Source organism: Merops nubicus, unplaced genomic scaffold (genome assembly GCF_000691845.1).
Source record: "Merops nubicus isolate BGI_N331 unplaced genomic scaffold, ASM69184v1 scaffold26605, whole genome shotgun sequence".
NCBI classification, from domain to species: Eukaryota; Metazoa; Chordata; class Aves; order Coraciiformes; family Meropidae; genus Merops; species Merops nubicus.
Genome location: NW_008612054.1, coordinates 14,297 through 38,652, shown reverse-complemented (window position 1 = coordinate 38,652; position 24,356 = coordinate 14,297). Strand labels below are relative to the sequence as shown.

The 24,356-nt window shown below is 39.9% G+C and overlaps 1 protein-coding gene across 1 annotated transcript in view; it reads right to left on the bottom strand.

The window, feature by feature from the left end:
* The window catches only part of SLC38A9 (solute carrier family 38, member 9), a 38,882-nt gene that overhangs the window by 8,684 nt on the left and 5,842 nt on the right, over window positions 1-24,356 (bottom strand). Inside the window, 11 exon segments of the mRNA XM_008941436.1 lie at window positions 2-61; window positions 1,415-1,528; window positions 8,138-8,244; window positions 11,379-11,486; window positions 13,875-14,072; window positions 16,222-16,281; window positions 19,637-19,807; window positions 20,766-20,859; window positions 20,971-21,034; window positions 21,186-21,307; window positions 21,854-21,986. Coding sequence (XP_008939684.1) covers window positions 2-61; window positions 1,415-1,528; window positions 8,138-8,244; window positions 11,379-11,486; window positions 13,875-14,072; window positions 16,222-16,281; window positions 19,637-19,807; window positions 20,766-20,859; window positions 20,971-21,034; window positions 21,186-21,307; window positions 21,854-21,986 — 1,231 coding nt within the window.

Below are 24,356 nucleotides of genomic sequence, written 5' to 3'. Positions count from 1 at the left end.
GCAGGAATATTCTTGCAACAAATGACATGATGTCATCGCTGGGAAAGTTATCTAGAAAATTCTGAACACAGAAATAATGTTACATTTATCAACAGTGGCTCGATTACATGTATCTGCTGATTTTTAATAGCTGTGTGCAAGAAAGGAAGGAATAAATGCCAAGCAACTACAATTGCTAAATGAACGCCATAAGATGCAATACCCTCTCCCTTTTTTACAGTTGCCTTGCCACCAAATACCAACTGATTTTTTGAATACTCCAGGGCTCATGTGAGCTTTCCTGTTAGCATTAAAGATGGGAAGTTATTTTCCAATCCTCTGAACATCCTCAAATGATCAAGCCTGTGGAAGGGCCACCTCATTTTCTAGACAGATGGATTCATATGCTCTTATTGCCTGTCGTATCATAATTAGACACTGAAAACTTATTTCATCAGTAAAGCTATACCATATACAGCTGAGGAAGGGTTCATATACTACAAGTGGGAACATCTGAAAATTTAGCGTAAGGCTTAAGTATCATAGATATACACAAATGGCTATGTAAGTACTTAGGACAACTGCAGAAAATAGAGGAAGAAATGCACTTGTCATCTATTAATTAACTGTCAATTTCACCCTATGAAGTTACTATAAATGGTTCAAAAAATCATTTCATGGTTAAACAATGGTACCAGTTCTAACTAACGTACAGTCAGAGGAAGCCTTTAAATGCTGCTTTATGGCAAAACATTATGCAAGAGACATGGAACACCTGGCATAAAATGGATCACTCATTGGTAATTCCTATCCTTGAATTAATTTAGGGTGTGGAAATCAGCCTTGCCTATAAGCAGATAAGAGTTTAATAGCCTTCACAAGGTGTTTCATGTGGTGCTGTTATCTGAAGAACTCTATTGGCAAGGCTCACCGTAATATTAGACTTCAAACCTACCCATACTAAGGACTGCTATCTCAATTAGCTTGCATTCAGTTGTTTTTGTTTGGGTTTTTTTTTTTTTTCTTCCCTTCTTGAATACCTGAAACCAGTCCCCATGACCCCATGGGTGGGAGTGGTCACTGCACATACAACTAAACATAAGGATAATGCTTTTCAGGATTAAAGAAGCTAAAGAAACTAAAGCCTTGACTGCTCACTTGTTCATTTTGGTCCCTTCTTTATCACTTTCAGAGTATTTATTAAATGTTTGTTTTTTACAGAACTACTGGCAATCAGACATGAATATAAATAAGATAACACAAGCATTACTCAACTGCTTGTGGTACTGTCCATGAGGCATTAGAAAACTGACCTGAGTGAAAGACATGCATCTGCCAGGATGAGTGACAAAGCAAGAAGCAATAGCAGTTCTTTTTTTAATACATACTTATTAAAAGATCAAGGATGAAGATATACTGCAGTAAAATATCTCACCTGTTCAATACATTCTTTGGATAGTGGTGGAGATGGAAAAGATGCAAAAATTATCGCTCCAACATACAGATATGTTAATCCTACCAGGAAGTATGCAATAGAGAGGTCTCTCACCTGAGGAAAAATTAGATCTTATTTTGACTACCACTGATGCACCCAAATAGGCAAAATATAAACATCACGAGAAGACTTCTATTGTATTTATTACTGCTGCTTTTATAGTTATTACTGTTTTATATTTATTGCTGTTACTTTTACATTTTTACTTTTACTTTCTATTACTTGAATGGGGACTTCAAATCCAGTCCTAGATCAGATCAGAAGGCAGCAAGAAGATATTCCAGAGTGGAGCTAGACAAGTGTTACCTATCTACCTACTCAAAGAAAAGGCACCAAGAAACAGGTATGTCAACAGATGTAGAATGTTACTGCTAGCCACACAAACATACACTTGTTATTAAAACAAACGAGAACCCCCCTTTACTTTCTCACATTCACCTATCCTTACTAAGAGCCTTGGGACACAGAGACAGCTGTCAAAGAAAGCCCATCGATGCTGTAAGTTAAATCTCTTGTGAGGACTAAGTCTCTTGTCAGGACTAAAATCTTGCAATTAAAGATATCAGCCTCCCCAGCTGTAGGTACAATGTAAAGGACATTTTTAACAAGCTGCTTTGAAACCTAGGAGGATGATCTGCACACACAGCAGCTCTGAACCAGAAACTAATAACGGAATGTGATAACTAATACATGATGGAAGTCATAACCAACACATCATTAAATAAAAATACACATAAACTATAAATAAACCAGAAAGCCATAGGTAGGCACAGAGATATATATATACCCTTTAGCTTTAGCACTGTATTTTACAATGGCTCTTTCATCTAAAATTGTCATCTGCTTTATTACTGAATTTCTATAAACACCCCAGACAAGTGCACTAATAGTCAAAGATTTTTAGGAGACAGTGCTGAATCTAGGGTCACAAACCCACATTAAATTACAATACATACACCCAAATACAGATGTAAGCCTTACCTTCAGTGCTCACTTCTGAAAATTTTACTGTATTTTAAAGTACCTAATTACTTTTCACCTACACAAAACTAATTAGACGGTTTTTAGCAACACAGTACTGAAAAATAAGCAGCAAATCTACTCAAGCATGTTATGAAACTGCAGAATCCACATATACATCATAGCGACCTCAGCAATGTCCTTAGTGGCTGGCCTTCTACATCAATTCTTTTCTGTTGGAAAGAAAAGTGTCAAACCATTTGCTGCTGGTTATTAACTATATAAGCTTATGGTTCACTGCAAAACACTTACTACCTTATAGCAAACTTTTTATTCAGGTGCTGCTAATAATCAGCTTCTTAAAGGATTACTAGTAATACATGACCCTATTTTCCTGTGACTGAGATGCAAGTCTTAGCAGCTCAGGCACAGCACCAAATTATTAGGACTACATGGCTTCCAGACCAGGACCATAATTATGACCTCAAATCAGCTCAGCGAGCATAAGCAAAGCTTGCTCACATCTGTATGTGGAAACGTTTCCCTAAGTGTTTATTTACACTATCTCCTTGACAAAAGAAGCATACCCTATACCTTACTGGGGTTTTCCAAGGACAAGGTAGTCTCTGAGGAAAGTACAAAATGTTACATTATGAGCTTCAAGAAAAGTTCAGAAGGAAGACAACTTTTAGTGAGGGAACTGGAAACTCCTGCTTATTTTGCCATTGCTTTTGGGGTAGAAGATTGATGCCTTTTCCCGTTGCCCTGCAAGAGGCCAATGATATTTATCATCAAACAGCAATGCACTGTTAACATGTATCTCAGGGCAGTCCTTGCCTCTGGCAGCTGCACACTTCCAGATGCAACCTCTTTCTCCTGCTGATCAGTTCCCTGCACATAGAAGATGCTTCTCTAGTCTCTACTCTCCTCACACGGGTCATGGAGTAAGGATTACAAGCTTCCATCAGAAGTTAAGCAATAGCATTTTCTTTAAGTTATTCCTATACTTTCTCCTTAACAACATTAGAAGCTGTACAGATTTTTATTTAACAGCAACATCTTCAAAAGCACCAGTACCCATCCTAAAAAGTGATTTAAGAAATACTACACCTGAGCATCCAGATTTCCTATAGGAGTTTATGAGTAACTTCCATTAACTGCAGGAGCCAGAGACTAACCAGGGTAAGGTAGTTTTGCAGACAGACATGGATTCTCATCTCTTGAAGGCAGGACTTGGACAAGTTTTCAAAATGCACCCAAGACCATTTTAAGGCACATCATCTGACAAAGCCCATTTTCACATGCTTTAATTTTTGTATTTTAGGTGTATTCCTCATGCATAAAGACAGCACAGTAACTCACAGTTGTTATTTCCAATCAGCCTACATATAAACTCTAGAACCAACTGTAAAACCTTCTGCTGTGACAAATACTTGCAGTCATGAGAGCAAGCAATCTGAAACAAAATTCTTACTCCTTCCTTCGGACTACGTCTGATTAAGGTTAGATAGCTGGTATGCTATTACTTCTGATTACACTAGTCAGTTCATGTTCCTGCAGTTCTTAAGGGTGTATGCTTTTACCTGTACTGAAACTAAGTGCTGAGGTAATTTTAATAGTCTATTTTTACAGCACGTAGCACAATAGACTCTTTTCTTCAGGTGCTGTTACCACACAATGAATACCCAGTTTTGATTTCCATAAGCAATAAGAAAAGAAAGACAATTCAAAAACTTGAATTTAATTTTTCTCAAACATCTGGCAGCTCCCCTGCAAATATCTGCTTCTGCATGTAAGATAGTTACCTTTGTGCATGAGAGTGTCTTTGTGTATGTAACAGGAATATGTTTTGATTAATATATGTTCATTACTCTTCGGGAGACCTAGCTTTGCTCTGAAAAGACCTTGACTATAAATACTGTTTAGACAGAGTAATTCCAGATAAAACCAAAGGACACATGGTGAGAGATAAAAGGATTAATTTTAAGTAACAGAGCAATAATCGCATTTGTCTATTTTAAATTTTGTATTAAGACATTTATATTCAGAATGGACACCACTGTGGTGGAAGCTGCCTAAACATAAAGCATGTGGCAGTCCTTACACCTAGAGTTTATAACCTAAGAATCAAAGTAGAAAAAATGGTTGAAATAAGGAAGTATTTGGAGGATCTGAGTGGAAGGGAAGTATCAAAGATAACTTGCATGTCACAGTCCATAAGGATTACAGCTTGCCACCTGCCAAGCCCTTGTCAAGTACACCTGAAATAACAGGCAGACTTTGAGGGGGAACTTGGGAGAACACGTCAGCTGCAGTTACTGCTGACTGTGAGCTTTTCCAGTCAGAGGCACAGAAAAAAGTGTTAAAGTTGTCTCTGGAAGAAGAGAAAAATGTGTGACTGAGGCTGGCAGCAACAGCAGAACTAAGGCAGAAACCAGCCTCCTAACAGAAGGATGAGTCTGATAAATTGGGTGGAGCTAACAACTAAGTCTGAAAGACAGGCTGTTATATCACACTCACAGACTAGCACCCAGGTGTAGGCTAGACCTGCACAGGACTGAATGCAGCACAGTGAAGGCCCTGTGGCCCTACAGCTACTTCCTACGTGATGCTGAAAAGAACAAATGAGTGTCAGGGCCTGTTTTTTTGGTTTTGTTTTTTTTTTTTCCTCCCGTTGCATGCTATAGAGAGAATAGTTCATTTTTTTTCTCAATACTACAGAGAAAGATAGTTTGTAGAGTCGTTTGTTCAATGGAGAAGCCTATATCAGTGCTTTGTAATTATTACCACATTAGAAGAAGTACCTTTTGGTCATCTCATTTCAGACTGGCCACAAAAGAGAGATGCTGCATCTGTAATAAGTCAGCAGGATTCTGATCCATACCATAAAAACAGGCTTCATCTGTTCAAGCATCAAGGGCAAGTGATAACATTTAACAAGGTGGCAAAAAAGTACTTCACCAAGATGCATAATGCTGTGCATAATTTCGGCTTGAAAGATGAACCAGTGGTAGGGCAGCATTAATGGAAGTTCACTGTTTCCAAGGAACAAACAATGTTTCGATATTGCAGGAAGAACCATCCACAGCTCCATGCCTTTTGCAGTTATCATGTGGACAAAAAAATCTCCCCACACCCAGCCTTTCCTCCAGGTAGGTCCACAAACAGTTGTTAAGAGACAGCACTGTTTGTATCCATGCCTGTAGATCATGCTCTGGGGTTGTGCAGCATTGTGCAGCATCTGTACAGTTGCTTAGGGAACCAGATCAGAGACATGAATTGGAAAAAAAAAAATAAAGAAAAAACCCAGCAAGTCACCTTTCTGTGGCTGGGTTAGTTTTCTACGCAATCAGTTTCCACAGAAGTTAATTGTGCAGTGCACAAAAGCTGACACTGACAAATGCAAGGAGGCAGCAGCTGTGCATGGAAACAGGGGGCTCAGCTCTGAGCTGAGGCCTATGAACCCTGCTCACAGGGCTTCTCCAGGCTGTGCTGCTGACATCTGCCTCAGCCGGGTGCACTGCTCTTCGCACACTCACACGGCTGTACTGGAATAAGCAGCCAGAGGAATCCTCCCCGTGTGTGTTTTAGCTCTGGGCAGTGATATATGCCTGTGACCAGAATGGAAGCTGCTATTGTTTCGGATTTCTGACTCCGTAAAAGGAATGTTATTGTTTCTTTTACTTTTTCCACCTCCCCAAAGAGCTGTTCTTATGACCGCTAGTTTCAGCAAGTTTTGTTCAAAACTAAACCAGAACTTTTCCAGCTTGCCAAGTTCTGTGCCTTTTCACAGAATTCTGACATGTTTACTGATCAATCCATAAAACGCTGGCATCTCCCTTCGACTCTCCATGAGATACTGACATAAGCATCCTGTTGATGTAAATACATAGAAAATAATACCCTCGACTTTGAGACTTTGCACAGAGGTGAGAGCCAAATACATATGTAAGTAACCCTGCCACTCAGTCCAGCAGCTTCGTGAAATGATGACAGAAGAATCAGCTTTTTAACAGCATCAGTGCTTCATTAACATTTGCAAGCATTTTGAGTCCTAAGTGGAAGGCTCCTGTACAGCTACAAACACCTAAGGAAAACTCTAGCCAAATAAAACTTCTAGAATTATGCACAGATTTGGTTTACCACTACAAGCCCTTCCTGCCATACTTAAAGGCTCTCTTTCCATTCAATTCGAACACTCTCCTGGAATGCAGGGCACTTGTGAAGGGCTTGGGACACACACTAGGTGACTTGAAAATTCAGCCTAAGCTCCTGGAAGGGCATTCAGAAAAGCCGATTCAAATGCAGGCAGCAGTTTCTTCCTCATTAACACAGGAAAAGCAAGCTGGATTACAGGTGCTGCTCCTTCCAGCTGATTGTTTCCTCTGATGTAAGTGGAGGGGGAAAATCCACAAGAAAAGTCTTGAAGGTGCCATGTAGGCATTAGGCCTTCTCTGCATACAGAACTGATGTCTTGAGTGACCAGGCCTTCAGAAGCCACAGCTAAAGAGAAACATTTCTTCAGAAAACAAAGATGAAATTTACCTAGTTTTCTCTCTCCAGAGCTCCACTAAACCCCTCTTCAGTTGTTAAACTGTTTTCAGAAATGCCCACAAACCCCAAGAAGGCTTTCTGGAGAATTAGTGACTCCTTTGCAGAGGTGGTCACTCACAAGCTGGTCTTGGTTCACAGGACATAAAAGTATGCAGATAACTAAAGCAAAAGGTCTCACTGCATTGACACATCATCTTCACTTAACCGCTGAATAATCCAATCAGATAAAAGACACCTGATGTGTTATGTAGGCAGTTGGCTCTACATGGACTTGCTTGAGCAGGAGAGCTGGACCAGATGACACCCAGAAGTCCCTCCCAATGTCAACCATTCTGGAATTCTGTGATTCTGTACCAGTTTTTCATACCACTAATATTCACAAAATGTTATATTTTATTGTAGTCACATTTACAGTTAAAGCTTTAATGAAGGTGGACAAGAATCCCGGAAAGCAGGGAGGAAAAAAATCATCTAAATACACTAAAAAGGCACTCCATGACTCTGACTCTGTATCACATTTACTCCATTTTGTATTTTATAATGGCAAGATACTAAGAAAGGATGCAGTCCCATCTGGATGAGCAGTACACAGCTTTTTCAAGGGCCAAGGTCCAAAGGCTACATATCACAGAGGTTCCCAACCTAGGCTTCAACTTTAAGTGCTTCCTAAATAGGGTCAGGTTTCTCTGTGAACCCTGACTTGCACTGTGCTATGAAACTACCAAAGCAACTGATAAAAGCTATTACCTAGACCCCAACGCTGTTGTTCAGGACTGCTAAAATCTATCCTGTGTCCAATGTTATCCAGCATTTTTAATTCTAAAATTGGCCAGTTTTTCTAGAGTCTTACAACATCATCAAACCTTCTGCCTCTTATGTGTAATTTGGCCATTTAACACCCGTCTGACCACAAGTAAGCCTGTGATGCTCCTCAAGGCTTTCATTTAAATAAATTTGCAATGCCTCTGTTACTTGTTGGCAGCCACTGAAAATTATATACAACTGGTTTCTGATCGGATCACAAGAGCAAGTTACATTTTCTGAAGCTATTACAGTCGCTGGATTGATTTCAAGAAAAGCAGACAGGAAAAAATTAGTGTCGCCTTGAAACCTAGATGCTAATCAGCACAGTCTTGTGAAATTACTTACATTGTTTTCTTGATTCCTATTATTTTGAAGAAGTGTGATGACACAATTGTGGATGAAGAAGGCAAGTGTCAGAACCCCTGTGAGCTGAGGGAACAGAATTCTAAACTCTGGGGGAGGAAAAAAGTGTTAATAACTTACTTCTCTGAAACAAACAATGCCAAAATGCAGAGAACATACAGTGCTGTAGAGTCTACTGGGCATGAACACACACCTCCACATTGGAATTGGACGATCTACCTTATCTTTGACCATAGACAATGCAGATACTTAATCAGGAAGTACAAAATGCATGGTTACTATATAATACACTCCCTAGTAAAGTTTCTCCACAGATCCCAATCATCCAAGATTATTAGGTTAATCTAGGATTTAAACATACAAGCTCTTCAGCTTCTCAACAGTTTAACTGGAAAGCATTTTTTAGGCAGGAACTGATTGCAGTGAGGCTGTACATCTACTGGTGCCTGAACAGGGAGATAGGGGGATGGTATTGTTTGCTCTCTGAGCATTTTTGTTATAAGAAGTCACTTATGCTACCAGAAGAATCATAGTATCAGTAGGTGTTGGAGAAGTTCTGCTTACAAACCAAGCCATAAAGGCAGAGCAACTTCCTGTTTTATCATGCACCTTACAGCATTAAGAATTTTTTTTTCCCTGTCTCTATGGGCTCCTTTTAATACTTGAAGAATTATGTTCCCACAATCATGTTTCTGGAAGCTCTGCAACTTGTCTAGGAATTCATCAATGTGTAACATCACTAAAGCACCATCTTTGCTGTTATTATCTAAGGATATATGTACTCTTTAGAGTATTAATGACAATTACAGATTCCTGAGCTAGCTCAGCTTCTGGAAGGCACCCAGCAACATAGCAAAACACTATCAGAGGCTCACAAACCTTTACAGATTAAACTACAGAGAGCTCCATGCAAACATACTTAAACCACATTTCTCTAAAGTGCTATGAAGTCAGCAAGGTAAACACCCCAGGCAGTTAATGAAGGGTTCATATAGGTTGAGAGAACATGCCTTTCCTAGAGCTGGATTCACTGTACCTTTAATACCTAACTAGCATGATATGCTACTGATAGACCTGAGAGTGCAAGCAACTTTTGGGCTTGTTTTCCATCCACTGAGTTAATCTCAATAATCAAAAGCAAACAGACATATTCAGAATATCAGCACTGCATTTCCCCATCACCACAACAACCAGCAGTAGCTTGATTTACATGCATTAGTTACATGCTTTACATGTCTATCTTGTAGCAGTACTTTTTCCATTGCCAAAATAATCAAACTACTTGGCGCTCCCTTTCTCAGTGACCTGTGCTACATGTCTTGTGCTATAACTCATTTTGCACTAGGATTACTTGGAATTCTACAGATCTTGGATTTGAACATCATGATGCTAAAAATCTGATTTCTTCGATTTAGGCTGGTTTCCATTCTACACGGATCAGTTTGGGCAAATTTTCTCTTGCACTCTCAGGAAGAATCTGTAGATATGAGGCCATGCGAACATTTGAAGACTGTCTGCTGGGGCAGTTCAGGTTAAAAGCATGTTTTCATGCTCACAAAGGAGCAAGATCAAACACTGGTCTATCTACTGATGGAGCAACATATGCTTGAGTATAATTTCTACTTATAGATGGGATTAATAATAATGTAATAGAAAATAAATTAGGTCATTAACACAGATGATAATCATCCAGTGCTTTGAAATCTGACGTTTTACATGGGAGACAGAAGTAGTTTTTTAGTCAAAAAATTCTGCCCAAAAGCAAATGCTGCAATGGAGGAAAATAAGTAGAGTAGATAGCACTGTTTCAGAACCAGCTACATCCACCTGTAAGATTGCACTTATGCTGCAGTAGTCAGGAGCATTCTTAGGGAATTATGATAATAATCCAGTTCATCTCCAAAGCCTCAACTTTGGTCTTGCACACAGTCATACTCAGCAAAAATTGCCTGGCTTTGAAGATTCAGCCAGAAAGGACAACATACTTTTTTTTTGTCTTTGTGACAAGATCAAGCTGTTTTAAATAGCTGTTTTCACTTATTTCTTGTCATTCTTGAAATAGGGTTCTGAATGCCCTGGGGGAGATGAGGAAGGAATGACCTCCAGCAGTTATGAAAAAATGAACAAACACATTTGATGATAGATAGGGGCTGGTGGGCGGAGAAGAATACTGGGTTTTGAGCAGATCACTTTGCCAAACGTACATGGAATACACTAGAGTTAAGCAGTTTATTCTGCTTACTATTGTGCCAGATCAATTTCAACTATAAGAGCTGAATGAACCCAAAGGGAGTGGTAGAAGACAGGAATACTTGTTTCTAAGAATAAAAGAAGCTACATGGTTCAGTAGCACAGGACACAGCTCCTTGGAGCTAGCTGGTCATATAATTTTGTCTGTTGTAAAGGATGAGGAAAAAACAGCTAAGACCTAACCCCATATCCCTCATTCCAAGACTCTTAAACCAAGAAACTGATTTCTTTGACTAGCTTTTCATGCACTACTACCATTTATGATTGTGACACCTTGCAAAGTAATTTGTAACAGGAATTTGTAAAGGACAAACAGCCATCAATATAACACTCAAGGAAGAAAAGAAATATACTGGAGAGCTAACCGGTTTCTCTTTAGAAGAGAAGAGCTAAGATTATGGCCTAAAACCTGAAATTGGGAAGTACAGGAAAATCATAAATTACGGTGAATAAGCTACCTCATTTAAACAGCATCACATGTGGGGAACGTGCAGCACCTTTCCCAGTCAGTCTGTCTACAGTTTGTCAATTTTAAATGCTGCTGAAATAGGCATGATCTGAAAATGGTGCAGCTAGAACTTACTATAATATAGGCTAAAAAGGACTATGGCAAGCTCCCTGTTGCATAATACATGCTGGAGAGACCTCTGATGGACACTCTTCACAGTGTTGATACTGTCTCCTAATTCAGGAACATCACTGGGAAAAGGATTCCTTGTTACTTTGTCACAAGGGATCCTTCTGAGCCTCTACATGGAACATCAGACCGCATTTCCTCCTTTTACTTACGTCACATAGGTGTTCAAAGGAAAATAAGAAAGTCATTCATGAATTGCTTTAAAAAAAAAATCTTAAATGCATCATATATATGTTTCATTACTGCATTTTAACTATACCATCATATATATGCCTCATTACTGCTTTTTCACTACCTCATCGTATATGTGCTTCATATTACTGCAACTATCCTTACCTGGTACAAAAAAATCATTCTCTGTAAACCAGTTGTATTCTAAGTGGATTCCCAGACGAGCAGCCTTTACAGTAACCAGAAAAACTAAGTAGACAACTGAAACCGTTCCTAGAAAAGACAAAAGCCACACGAACACCATGAAGTAGTAGAAAATGTGCTATGTTTTATTCTTGGTTCATCCAAATAGTCACCACTACGCCAAATACCCACAGTTGGATATTCTTAAAAATACAGGCTAGGTCTACATGTTCTTTTTCTTTCTTTGTTTCACAGGTCAGAGAGAAAGAATAATGCTCTTGTACCCAATGCAAGTTTTCATCTTGTTTAACATTCTCCAGACACAGCACTAGCAACAGTGGAAGGAGTACCCTGTAATCCTTGGTGCTGGGCATGTAGGGAGGTCTCAAGGGAACTAACAGATTGGTTCCAATTTCAGCTATCAGGATTTTAATATAACGTGAGACAAAGATGGCCACAGTACTGCAGCTATTTCAATGTCCCTTCAATCACTGACTTTTTTGTACGAATTGGCTCACAGAGATTTAAACTTTCTTTACAGTTGTGAACTTTACACTGGGAGCTAGAAGCTAACAATGATATCTGATCACTACTGATTTATACTGTGTCTTGATCATAACTTCATTTGCATTCCATTTCATTGCTTCAGAGGCATCCAGCAATGTGCACAGCTGAGGACCACAGATAAGGTCACAGATGGGTATGAATGCCTTGCTGTGCCTGCTGGTGCAGTGGAAAACATAGAATCTTGGCTCCTGCCACTTGAAAGAGGTATGGGCAGAATAGCAACTACATAAAAATTGAAGGGGTCTGTGAAACAGTAACTAAGGTTCCTGTGATGCAACCCCCTGGCCAACAATACTGCTAGTCACCAGAGAACAGGCTGTAAGTAACTAAATAAAAGAAACAGCATTTTAAAAGTTCAGAATGCAGATTCAGACGAGACATCATTTCACTCTAGCAATAGCTCCAAGGCTGAAAATAAACTGAAGAAATTATCCTTTGATTACACGGAGCATAGTCAAGGAATTAGGAATATAAAAGATTCTGTAGTATAGGGCAACTAAAATATGCTGTAGTTTCCTAACTATTTAGGTTTTTGTAGGTATAAAGATAAGCAAAAGTGCTTCATTAAGATTTGTCTCAGCATCTCAAAAATTGCCTTTATTTTTTCTTCAAGATTTATGAAAATCAAGGCAACTCTGAACAGCTCCTGAATTACACAACAATCTACTGAAGTTGTAAGAAACTTCATGTTTTCATATTCAGGTTCTCAAATGAAAAAAATAGTTGCCCACAATAATGTGCTTGTTTTAAAAACAGGTACAGTTATGGCTAGGTCTCACTTGATAATGTATATTCTTATTCATAATATTATATCTAGTCTACTCAGTTACCCAACTTCCTGCATTGTATTTTCATTTAGTGGTTCCACCAACAGCAGATCCAATCTCTAATTAAGTGTAACACTAGAACAGGACAAACTAGATCCTCTATTAGAATCATAGAATCCTTTAGGTTGGAAGGGACCTTTAAGAACATCAAGTCCAACCATTGAGCCATTAGGGCTCTAAAGTCCTCTGCTAAAACAGATCAGAATCTGTCAGGGTTGGAAGGGACCACAAGGGTCACCCAGTTCCAACCCCTCTGCCATGAGCAGGGACACCTCCCACTAGATCAGGCTGCCCAGAGCCTCATCCAGCCTGGCCTTAAAGACCCCCAGGGATGGGGCCTCAACCACCTCCCTGGGCAACCCATTCCAGGGTCTCGCCACTCTCATGGGGAAGAACTTCTTCCTCACATCCAGCCTGAATCTGCCCACTTCCAGCTTTGCCCCATTCCCCCTAGTCCTGTCATTACTCGATAACCTAAAAAGTCCCTCCCCAGCTTTCTTGTAGGCCCCCTTAAGATACTGGAAGGGTATTCCCTGTCCTCTACCTCCTTTACAATACATTTCCATCTTTTTCAACCTGTCCTCTGATCCCCATCTTCTTTCTCCCTTTTCTTCATCATGGGCTTCAATACTATGCCCTCAGACCTCTCCTGCTCCATAAACTGTGACCAACCACTCGTCATCCATATGCTTTATCTGCTTTACGAATCCCACCTGCCTTAGGAGGTGGGTGCCCCAATCTCTTCTCACAAGTGACAAGTGATAGGACAGAAGGAAATTACATCAAATTGCACCAGGTGAGGTTTAGGTTGGATATTAGGAAAAAGTTTTTCAACCAAAAGTGTTGTTAAGCAGTGGAACAGGCTGCTCAGGGAAGTCGCTGACTCACCATCCCTGAAGGTGTTTAGAGGATGTGTAGACACAGTGCTGAGAGATACAGTTTACTGGTAGGCTTGATTAAAGGCTTTTCCCAAACTAAATGACTCTATAATTTTACAATGGAATACCTTTACTACTCCATGGAATATTTTTCTATACATTTTAACCACAGTGAGGCAGTTTTAATTGTTGCATTTGCTACCTACCTAGGACATTAAACTTTGCAAAGAACGATGGAGACTTCAGATTGAGCAGGGGTAGAAGAACAGCAATCAGGTAAAACGGTACTGTTTGCGATTTGTTCCACCACCTCTCGAAGAGTTCAAAACCCGTATCGTTGCCAGAAGAGAACATCACACTGCTGTTCTGTGGTGGGAGACCGCTAGCAGCACTTGGACAAATGACTTGAAGAAAGGAAAAGAATCCCCTGATGAAAAGGGTTTTACTTGCACAAAATCTTCACAGCCACAATTCTGTAATTTCTCTAATTTCTACCTACAGGGAACAGAGTCACTCAAATCCATGTCTGACAACTCAGTTCCTAACTTCTTTTTTTTTTTTGGTTATCAGGAGTTCAGTGCCAAGATTTCACTGTTAGGCACCTTGCACTCTAAGCTGACAAGTGCTATGGTTCTTTCAGCTGTGCCCAACAAATACGCTCATTCGTCTGAAGCCTGAGCTGTGGCATAGGATCAGGGTTCAAGGTCACACACCTATAACTAGGTGTGCTCAGTGCCCACATGCACCTGTTGGAATCCAGTCATAGCTGCTCAAGCTCTGCATCTGGCTGCGTATTTCTCATTGTAATCTGTCCCTGCACACTTGAGTGAGATCATATGAACTAAGAGGCAAGTGCATCCATGTACAGAAAAGCCTGTATTACTGTACGTTGCTCTGGGAACACACAAACTAAGGATGACAAGAAAGCTATTGTAGCAACCGGCAGGTGTAAAATTTAGGCACTGAACCAAAACACCCTGTCATCTTGGTGCCATGCTAGGGGCATGTACATCACTGCTACACAACAGAACAGAAGCAATTTAAGATGTGCACCAAAGATTTTGCAAAACCAGCAAAACAAAAAGACCCCCTGTCAAAAATGGTTTGATTTTTGTTACTATCAGCATTTCTTCCCAGTACATGCCTACAATGTTCTGTGCTGAGATACGAACCTGTCTCATTGTTCTCATAATGTCTTATTTTCAATTTTGGCATCCCACAATGCTTGATATCCTCTCTCCCACATAAGCTGCATGCCTGTTCTGTTAGAAAGGCAAAGGCGTAAAAAGGGTTCTGTCAAAGTTCTTGAGAGACTATTATGCTACTTTACTTCCAGTCATCTCATTTGCTTTCTGTCCATTGCTTTTAACACAATTCTTTCACAAACCCTGAAAAATGCTTTTGTTCTTACTGATCTCCTTGCTAGAACTGAATGCCCTGCCATGAGTCATTTGAGCATCTGGCAACCCCTAATTTTGTGAATCAGCTGTTTTAAATCTTCCAGTTGCTGCAGGATGTTGTGCGATACTGTTGTCTACTTTGTCTCCAAGTTATACCCCCTGCTGCATAAGAATTGGACAGAACAGCAGAAGCAGGGGAAGAGTAGAAGAGAAAGAGCACTGCAGCAGCTATTGGTGCCTTGCTGGTAAGGACTGTAGAAGAAGCAGGATTCAACACCAGCTCAAATGCAAATCAGCTGGTTTTCAGAATTGCTTCTCCAATCCTTTTCCTGACTCCAAACAGCTGCTCTCCAGAAACAGGGCTGCAGTTAGTGTGGCACACAGCTGTCCAGCTGGTACTGAAATGTCTCCCCATTCCCATAAGCATTCAACATAGAGAAATTTTTTGCTTCATAACAAAGCACTGCATGTTCAGTTACTATATATAGGCAGGAAGGTCAGAGGCGGACAACGCCTAGCTCCTGCCTTCATTCTGCATTACTCTGCAGACTTAAGAACTCCCAACAGACCTATCTTCATACTTGACCGGTTTCTTCCCGTAGCTGCACGAACATCATCAGACTATTCACAAAATGCACGCAGATGCTCGTGTAGACTGACACCTGTTCATTTTTTGCACTCAGCCTCATTAAAGGTGTTCTTACCTCATTTTTAAAAATAAGAACATGGCGGCAGAGGTGGCAAGGAGCAAAGACGTCCCAGCCAAGAAGTTAAACAGTAAACAGATCTGATGTGCAGAATTTAAAATTCTTTAAGGCAATTCCTCGTTGCGCAACTACTATTAAGAGGTCTAATGTTCATGGTCTTAAGGAGGATCTATCTGTGTATACATAAACTTGTAACTGCTTTTTACTCCGTATCCCCACCCCAACTTTCTTATTTTTTCTCCAGTTATTAAGTTTCCCAACTGTATGGTTATTTGTGGAAGTACAAAGCTCACAGAGCAAATTACTTTTTAAAAAACTAGTAGTTAAAACTTATGATATACACTTTATAATTGGACTGTAGTTAGACATGGAATTGTAGTGTTTGCCTTTAAACACCAGCCCCCAGCCTCAAACCTGGGAACACTATACTAGTGACTGCTTCTTACCTTTGTTACTTCCATTTGTGCCAGGAACAATATCTGTTACATTAATGTCATGAACAAAGTCTGAAAATAAGAAGAAAATCTTATTATCAATACCCCAAACTTGTTATTAGGCTTTTATCTGTTGACTTGATAAAAATTAGGTAAGAAAGTTAATTTGGAAAATCACTTTAGAGGGACGATTACAGGAGCCTGCACACCCCCCAACCCCGAGTGGGTATTTCATCACTTTCTTTTAGGAGTGTTAACTCTGCACCACTCTGTTCTCAGCAGCCCATCAGTTGTGAGGATCCAAAGCTGCCCCACCCAGCTGCTCACTCCTGTTCCCTGAGCACAGCTCCACTGGTCCCAGCCCCTCATTCTCCAGTGTTGTTCCCTTACCTTTATGTATACACTGACACAGAAAATGCCCCAACAGCTTGGAAATGTAATTAGTTTGCCTCTGGTTAAAATTTGCTCCTGCTGCACTTGGGAGCATTATGCACACAGAAAATTAACTGGGGTAGTATGCCTCAGATTTTTAAAATGCAATTAACAGTACCTTGCTTCTCATAAAGCAGAAAGCCTTGTCAGAAGAAAGCTACTTTTTGTTTCATCATTTTGATTTATGACACTCTGAATTTCGAGTTTTTCACACATACTGATATCAGTTCAGTGTTGTGCTTGCTTTGGCTGGGATAGACAATTTTTTTCACAGTGGCTGGTATGGAGCTGTGTCTTGGATTTGTACTGGAAGCTGTGCTGATAATTCAGGGATGTTTTCATTACTGCAGAGCTCACACAGAGCCAAGGCCTTTTCTGCTTCTCACCCCACCCCGCCAGAGACCAGCCTGAGAGACCAAACTGGGAGGGGACACAGCTGGGACAACTGCCCCCACATGACCAAAGGGATATTCCAGACCATATGACACCGTGCTCAGCATATAAAGCTGGAATAAGGAGGAAGTGAGAGGATGTTCAGAGTGATGGTATTTGTCTTCCCAAGGAACTGTTAGATGTGATGGATCCCTGCTGTCCTGGGGATGGCTGCACGCCTGCCTGCCCACGGGAAGTGGTGAATGAATGCCTTGGTTTGCTTTGCTTGCACATGTGCCTTTTGCTTTACCTGTTAAACTCTCTTTGTCTCAATCCACAAGTATTTCTGGGTGTAAAAATCCATTCATTTTTACAGTTCTGATTCTCCCCACATCCTAGTGATGGGGGAGAGTGAGTGAGTACCTGCGTTATGCTCAGTTGCTGGGTGGGGTTAAGCCATGACAAACATGGACAACAATCAGAAGATTTAATTAAAATAATTTTTCAACTCTTCAATTCACCATTACTTTGTGTTGCTACTTAAAAAAAACCCCTAGTGTGAAGCCATCAAAAGAATTGGCAGCACTTGTAGAATTACAGTACTTAGTTACAGACTGATGGCCAACTTAGGTTTCCTCTGTATTTAAAAAGTGTTTTAGGAGTAGCAACTGAATTTGTGGATTTATTTCCATTTCATAAAACAAAAACTGAACAAAAGCAGGGGACACCATTAAAAAAACCCCACAAGGACAGGTGTATTTGGTCTGGCTGAGAGAGTTAATTTTCCCCCAGCAGCTCTCCCAGCAGTGTGCTGTGCACTGGTGGCTAGAAAGGTGTTGATGACACACCAGCGTTTTGGCTGCTGCTGAGGGGTGCCAGCACAGCATCGAGGGTGTCTGTCCAGCATTCCCCCCTCACTGGCAGGCTGGGGTGGGAGAGGGCACAGCCAGGACAGCTGACCCAAACTGACCAAGGGATATTCCATACCATATGGTGTCTGCTCAGCAATAAAAGCTAAGAGAAGGGGGTGGGGTGGTACTTGTTACTAAGGCGTTTGTCTTCTCGATGAGCTGCTACAAGTACTGAGGCCCTGCTTCCCAGGCAGTGGCTGGACATCACATGCTGGTGGGAAGTGGAGGATAGCCATTTTTGTTCTCTTTCGCTTCTGCATAAACTTTGCTATTCCTTTATTAAACTGCCTTAACGATTTTTTTTTTACATCTTACTTTCTTCCCCCCTCCACTATCCTGCTGAGGGAGCGATCGAGCAGCTTGGTGGACATTTGGCATCCAGCCAAGGTCAACCTACCAGAACAGGATATCAGAAGAACTTTGCTTACAGTTCTTCATTCTTTGCATACTACTTATTTCTAGGCCATCCTCCCTTAGGAAGTCAATTTGTTCCCACCTAAATTGTGTGTGCAGATTTAAAAAAAAAAAGCCATATGAATGTACTAGAATTAAATACAGCAGCCTGCCTAGAATAACTTAGAAATGCACAGCTGGAAGATGCCTTGCCTTTGTGTCAAACCTACACCCTATTACCCATTTTATAACTTAGCAATTAAGTAGATGCAATGAAGGTTAATACAAGAATCCAATAATTAAAGTTATCAGAAAGCAAACAACTAAATAACAACCCTTAGCAAATACAGGTAAGTGATAAAGCAAATTGCCAATCTCAGGGAAAAGTGGGATTTTTTTCCTAGAAAAGAAATTGTTTTGAAGTTTGCTTATTATAATTAGTTTTATGGTTTAGAATAATTAAAATTATAACCTTATTCAAAAAAACCCATAGTTTAAAATGAAATGACCATAACTACATATGAATTAAGTCAGCTGTAAAATACACCAGTCATTAACCAATAAAGTATGTCCTTCAGGAATGGTGGGAACTCTAAACACTATTTAAGAGGTGCAAGTATCAGTGCTGTTACGTGCCTCAGAGATTTGTTAATTACCTTCAAAACAGAAACTCTTAAATCTTAGTCATGCTATCCAACGCTATGAGTCAGATTTTCAAAGCACTCAATTCCATCATTTATTCCCACAACTCTAAATACCTAATTCATTTTGCCCACAAAAGCTTGTGTGTCTGTGCACGTACATGGGTGTAAATAACCAGTATGTTTTCTTTTGTAGCAATACCAGTCCAAGAATCACTCTTTCACTGTGCTACAGTTCATCGTTGCTTCTATATGGCAGAACTCTAAGTTCATTTGCAGAAATCTAGAGTGAAACCAGATTTTTTTTTCACTAACATGGATCACTTCAACAGCCTAACCTGTTAATACCTGTTCAAATAGTTACATCCATGCCAGTAAGAGGGGAGTGGAAATTCAAAGTGGAAACAAGCAACTGGGTTTGGGTTTTTTAAACTACACCAAGTAGCCTCACAACTGACACGCAAATCAGATTACTGGCACTTTTGCTTTCATTAAAACAACACTTTGAGAAATGAGAAACTGGCTTTGAAAACATACATGACTGTGCCTATAACTCCACTAATTCTCACTTAGAAAATTCAAGATTAGAGTAAAATGGACAATCCTTTTTCAGTATAATATAAAGTCTTGATCTTTCAAAAAGGCAGTTATAAAAATTAACCAAAGATTTATACTTACTGTATATAAACTTCCCTGTGTTGAACAGGCAGTTGGACATAAGTACCCAATAAACAACCATGGCTCCAACAAGTGATATCATAGAAAATAAGAGGCTTGACCATTGACCAAAGGGTCCGAAGTAATACTTGCAAACATCTGGGAATTCCCAGTTTGAGGTATCTATTAAAGCTGAAGAAGACACAAAAACCAGAAACATATCTAAACAAAACGAGTGTCGGTAAACTCTTCATGACAGAATGTTTCAGAATATTCTGACACAAATTCACAGTGCTTCCAAGGGCTCAGAAGACTGCTCTTAACTTCGAAGCATAACACTCAGGTGTTTGACTGGAGGAGCCTGAAGAAGTAGAGGCTTTTATTGTGGCCACACTGCTACCTTGAGTACTTCCAGAAGTACTGGAATAAGACATGGTGGCAAAAATACAGCTGAGCATTTGCAGCTAAAGCCTTTTCCAGGAGTTATGGCAAAGTAGGTCAGACCATGAACTACTCCTCAACAACACCCTGAAATTACCTGCCACAAATTGGAGGTCTTAACTGCCTTTATTTGAGCAAGTGAGGTGTTAGTTTATGCACAAAAGTACCAACTACAACATCTGCAAGATGTGTTTTGAACAATAAAAGTACATTGTAAGTAGAACCACTGCCAGTGAGGCAGACATCCATAAATTGCTTCCAATACAGAATATATAGAAATATTAGGGTAGTGCAGGCATACAACATAAGTGAGTGGAGCTACAGCTCATGGTGTTCCATTATGGAACACGGTGAGAAATACATGAAGAGAACTGGACAGTGTTTACATAGGAAAAGGAAAGCCTCTAACTCCTTAAGTCCCAAACACGCAATGGGTGAACATATGAAACCTCACTTGATTAAAGTTTGGGTTTGGCCATAACACTTACGTCCCAAGGAACTGAAGGATAACATAACAAGGGAACACAGACATTTAGCTTATGGAGCTTAGATCCAGACTACAAAAGTAGGGAGACATTCAATGCCACAGCCTTTATTTGCAGCTCAAGTCTAACATAAAATAAGGACACAGACAAACTAAGAACCTTTTACATCTCTGTATTTCATACTTAATGGAAATATTTGTGTTATGAAGCTCTGTATTTCTTACGTATTGTTTTCCGTGATTTCACAACTCTGTAGCAGCAATAGAGAGTCAAAATGCCCATCAGTAAGATAAGAATAATTCCAAAAGTAAAACCTGCCTGTTAAGAGGGAGAAATAGTTTATTTTCTTGATCAATAACACTACAGAAAAATGAAGAGCAAACCACGTTGCCAAAAACATTTTCATATGCAAACATTTTTCAGTTTTACCTGTTTTATTCCCCATGGGATACTTAATATAGACGTACCCATCATTGTATTCCATATCATAAATCTAGGAAGAAAGGAAAAAAGCCAGTGAATAATTTAAGAAGCACTCTTACTTCATACTACTGTCTTAGCAACCATAGTTATTCATACAATACAGAACATAAAATAATAACAATACACTTTCTGGCTAATATATAGCAAAGTGCTTAACATACATTGTCACTACACTGGAGTTTTTACCATGGCCATCTGTGCAACTGTCAACTTTAAAAGCAGTTCCTAATGGACTGTACACGTAGATTTCATCAGGAGCTGGAAGTACATGATCAGGAGCAATCTAACAAATGGATAAAAACCAAGACTTATTAGGAATACCAAAGAAACTAATGTCCCAAGTACAGCAAGCCAACTGTTGTAAATCACAAAATCTTTCCATGAAAAGTGCATTAAAAATAAAAGCTGATCAATATAAATTTGCTCACTAGAAAATCCCACAGTTGATACCCGCTTAGATTTTTCTTCTGCAAAATCTCTCTAACATAGTATACGCTGATCATGCTAATTCAATCACTGCAACTGACCACTGCTTAAATCCTCTTGTCGATGAGAGAAATGACTACACAGATCTGGGGAGCCTGGACCACTGTTACAAAATTCAAGCTGTTTGCTTTCTTTGGATGGTGAAGGCATTGCACAAGCCATCAGCCACAACTTGTGATAACACAAGACCTTGTAAGGCACTCAGCTACTAGATAGTTATTTCAAAGCAAGCTGCAGACAGATTCTCGCCCACCTTTATTTGTGCTTCTTTTACAAACCTAGGCTGTGGAAGACCCATAGTGTCAGAGACCACTGAGTTAACCTGGCATTGTCTTTGCCTTACCAATGCCCTGTCTGCAGGAGAGGTCAGCCTGCTGTAATAATGAATCCGCTTATTCATCGCTGCAGCCTCGTCTGTGACTCTTTGCATATCATCGTTCACACTGACTATGTTTGTAGGCTCCACATGAAATGGTCTAAACGAAGGAAAAAAAAGAAAGAAAAGGAAACCCCTTAGCACCCTTGAACACAAGAGCTAACATACAACTCAGAGTACAGCTTAGCACCACTCAAGATGAGTCTGTCATTCACGGACACAAAGCAAATGCAAAAACATCACTGTCATGAGGGAAGCTGCCATCCATGAAAGAACTGTGTGTTTATACCCATCCACATTAAAAAGGTCTCTTCCCCAGATTCTGCTAGGCAACCTAACATCAAAATTCAGGCCTAACAGCCAGTCTATTAGTTCTCAACAAGGAGTCACACAGAACTACAGATTAATAAGCTTGGCCAGGCTTATTAGTGCTTATAACCAGTATGGCCAGACCTAGGTAGAAAGAGAAAGCACGAGAATGCAGAAGTAGAAGGACGACAGAGGAAAAAAAGAGGAATGAGTGGTGATAATGAGGACCACCTATGAAAAGGCTAGGAACTACTAATCTAGCCAAAAACACTACAGCAAATTCTGTTTAATGGGGAAGGAACCAAGCGCAGTTAAGTCCATGTGCTCATACTATTTTTCAGCTAATGCAACCAGGAATGTAATTTGTCACAGAACACAGAACAACAGATGTCCATTTGGAGTTCTGAACTACCTCAGAACTTCCCTTTAATTAGGGTCATCACAGAGAACAGGACTGTCAGTGTCAGAAGTCCTGCGTGTCTCATACACCTATGTACAGAATACAGGTGGTCTCATTCCTCTCTTCCCCAGATGAGCTAGACTGTGGGCACGGTCTGAGCCACTAAAGGAGAAAGCAGACATACTACACTACACTCCTTGTCTTCTCTGCACACACAGGTACAGAGCAAGCAGAGTGAAAGCAGCTCCTGACGTTACAAACCAACATTGACTTAGCTTCACGCAAGGGACACCACCAGAGGTACGTGACCTAACCAAGACATTGCAGAGTTTTTTTTGTCACGTATAATTTACTTCCCTATAGCACTTGGTGCTATGGTCTAAATGCAACACTCATTCCTCACACCAACAGGCTAACTCCTCAAACAAGAGAAGAGATACCAGTGACCTCTAAGCCTTGATACAGGATTTTTTTTTTTCCCACTTTCACCAGTGGTTTTAACTTCTAATGCAATCTCAACAGCTTTCTGATCTTCTTCCAGGTTGATGTTTAAATCCCTCAGAAACAAGAACCACCCCAAAAACAGAACCCACAAAAGTACAGTTTACAACACCAAGAGCAGAAATTATGCCAGCAATAAACCCATGCCATTTTTCCCACAATATGAGCAAAGCCTATTTGAACTGACTGTTTTTCAATACCCACTTCAGGCTTACACTACAAAGGAAATTGGTCAACCCCTCCTGCCCCAGCTTTCAATTCAGTGACAAAGGTCCCATTCTCTTTCCCAGTGAATCATGAAGCACTTGCACCATGGCACCACCTTTTATCTGAAAGGAAGAAAAGGTATACAGCTTGAAGCTGGCAGTTGTATCTTTGGAAGAGATGAAGGTAGGTCCTTATTCCTGTGTGCATAAGGGAAAAAAGCAGGTAAGAGTATTTATGGTACTAATAAAAACTGACTGACAAAAGTGGAAAACAAAAATAACTTCCTTCTTCACCAATTAATTATTTCCTTCACCTTACATTTAATTAGTTCTTACATCTTCCTTATCAGAGCAAAAAGCTTTAATTTGCTAAGCTCTTTCCCAGTTACTGAAATGACAGTGAATACACTTTCAGTTTTAAAAACCATTCTCAATAACTGACTTTTTTTTTTTCCCCATGTCCATAACATGAATGGGGAAAACCCCATTTTGTGCATGGAATTCTGTGGTGTTCTTATCAACAATAAGAGAGATATTGCAATTAAACAGGAATAAGTTGTAAGTAACAGTGTTATTACTCAAGTCAGAGGCAGAGGGCTAACTCCATAGGTACATAACGTATAAAAATACTCATGGAGTGTCAGCTCTAAAGGACTTCACTTGTTTCAGCCTAAAATTTTTTGGGCTGATCCAATCATTGGACACTGCTAAAAAATATTCAGTTACAACACCTATAAAATAGACTGTAGTTATGAAAACAGGAAATGTAATTTGTTTACATGCCCCCCATTCCCAGGCAGTTCTCTGGTGTTTTCTTTTTGGATCACTGACACACATTACATTTAGAACATGAAAAGTATGTGTTTTGCTAATTATACTGCAGCTACATAGTAAGAAATGCTTCATGAGGACTATCTCTTTCTTCATCTCAAGTCAATATTGTTAGTATATCCCCATAAACTTCCATTGCTCCTGTGCAGAATTACATCAAGACAAAGTCTACATTTTGCTTCAAAGCAAGCAGGTCTGTGGCAAAGATTTCCTTCAAACTGGT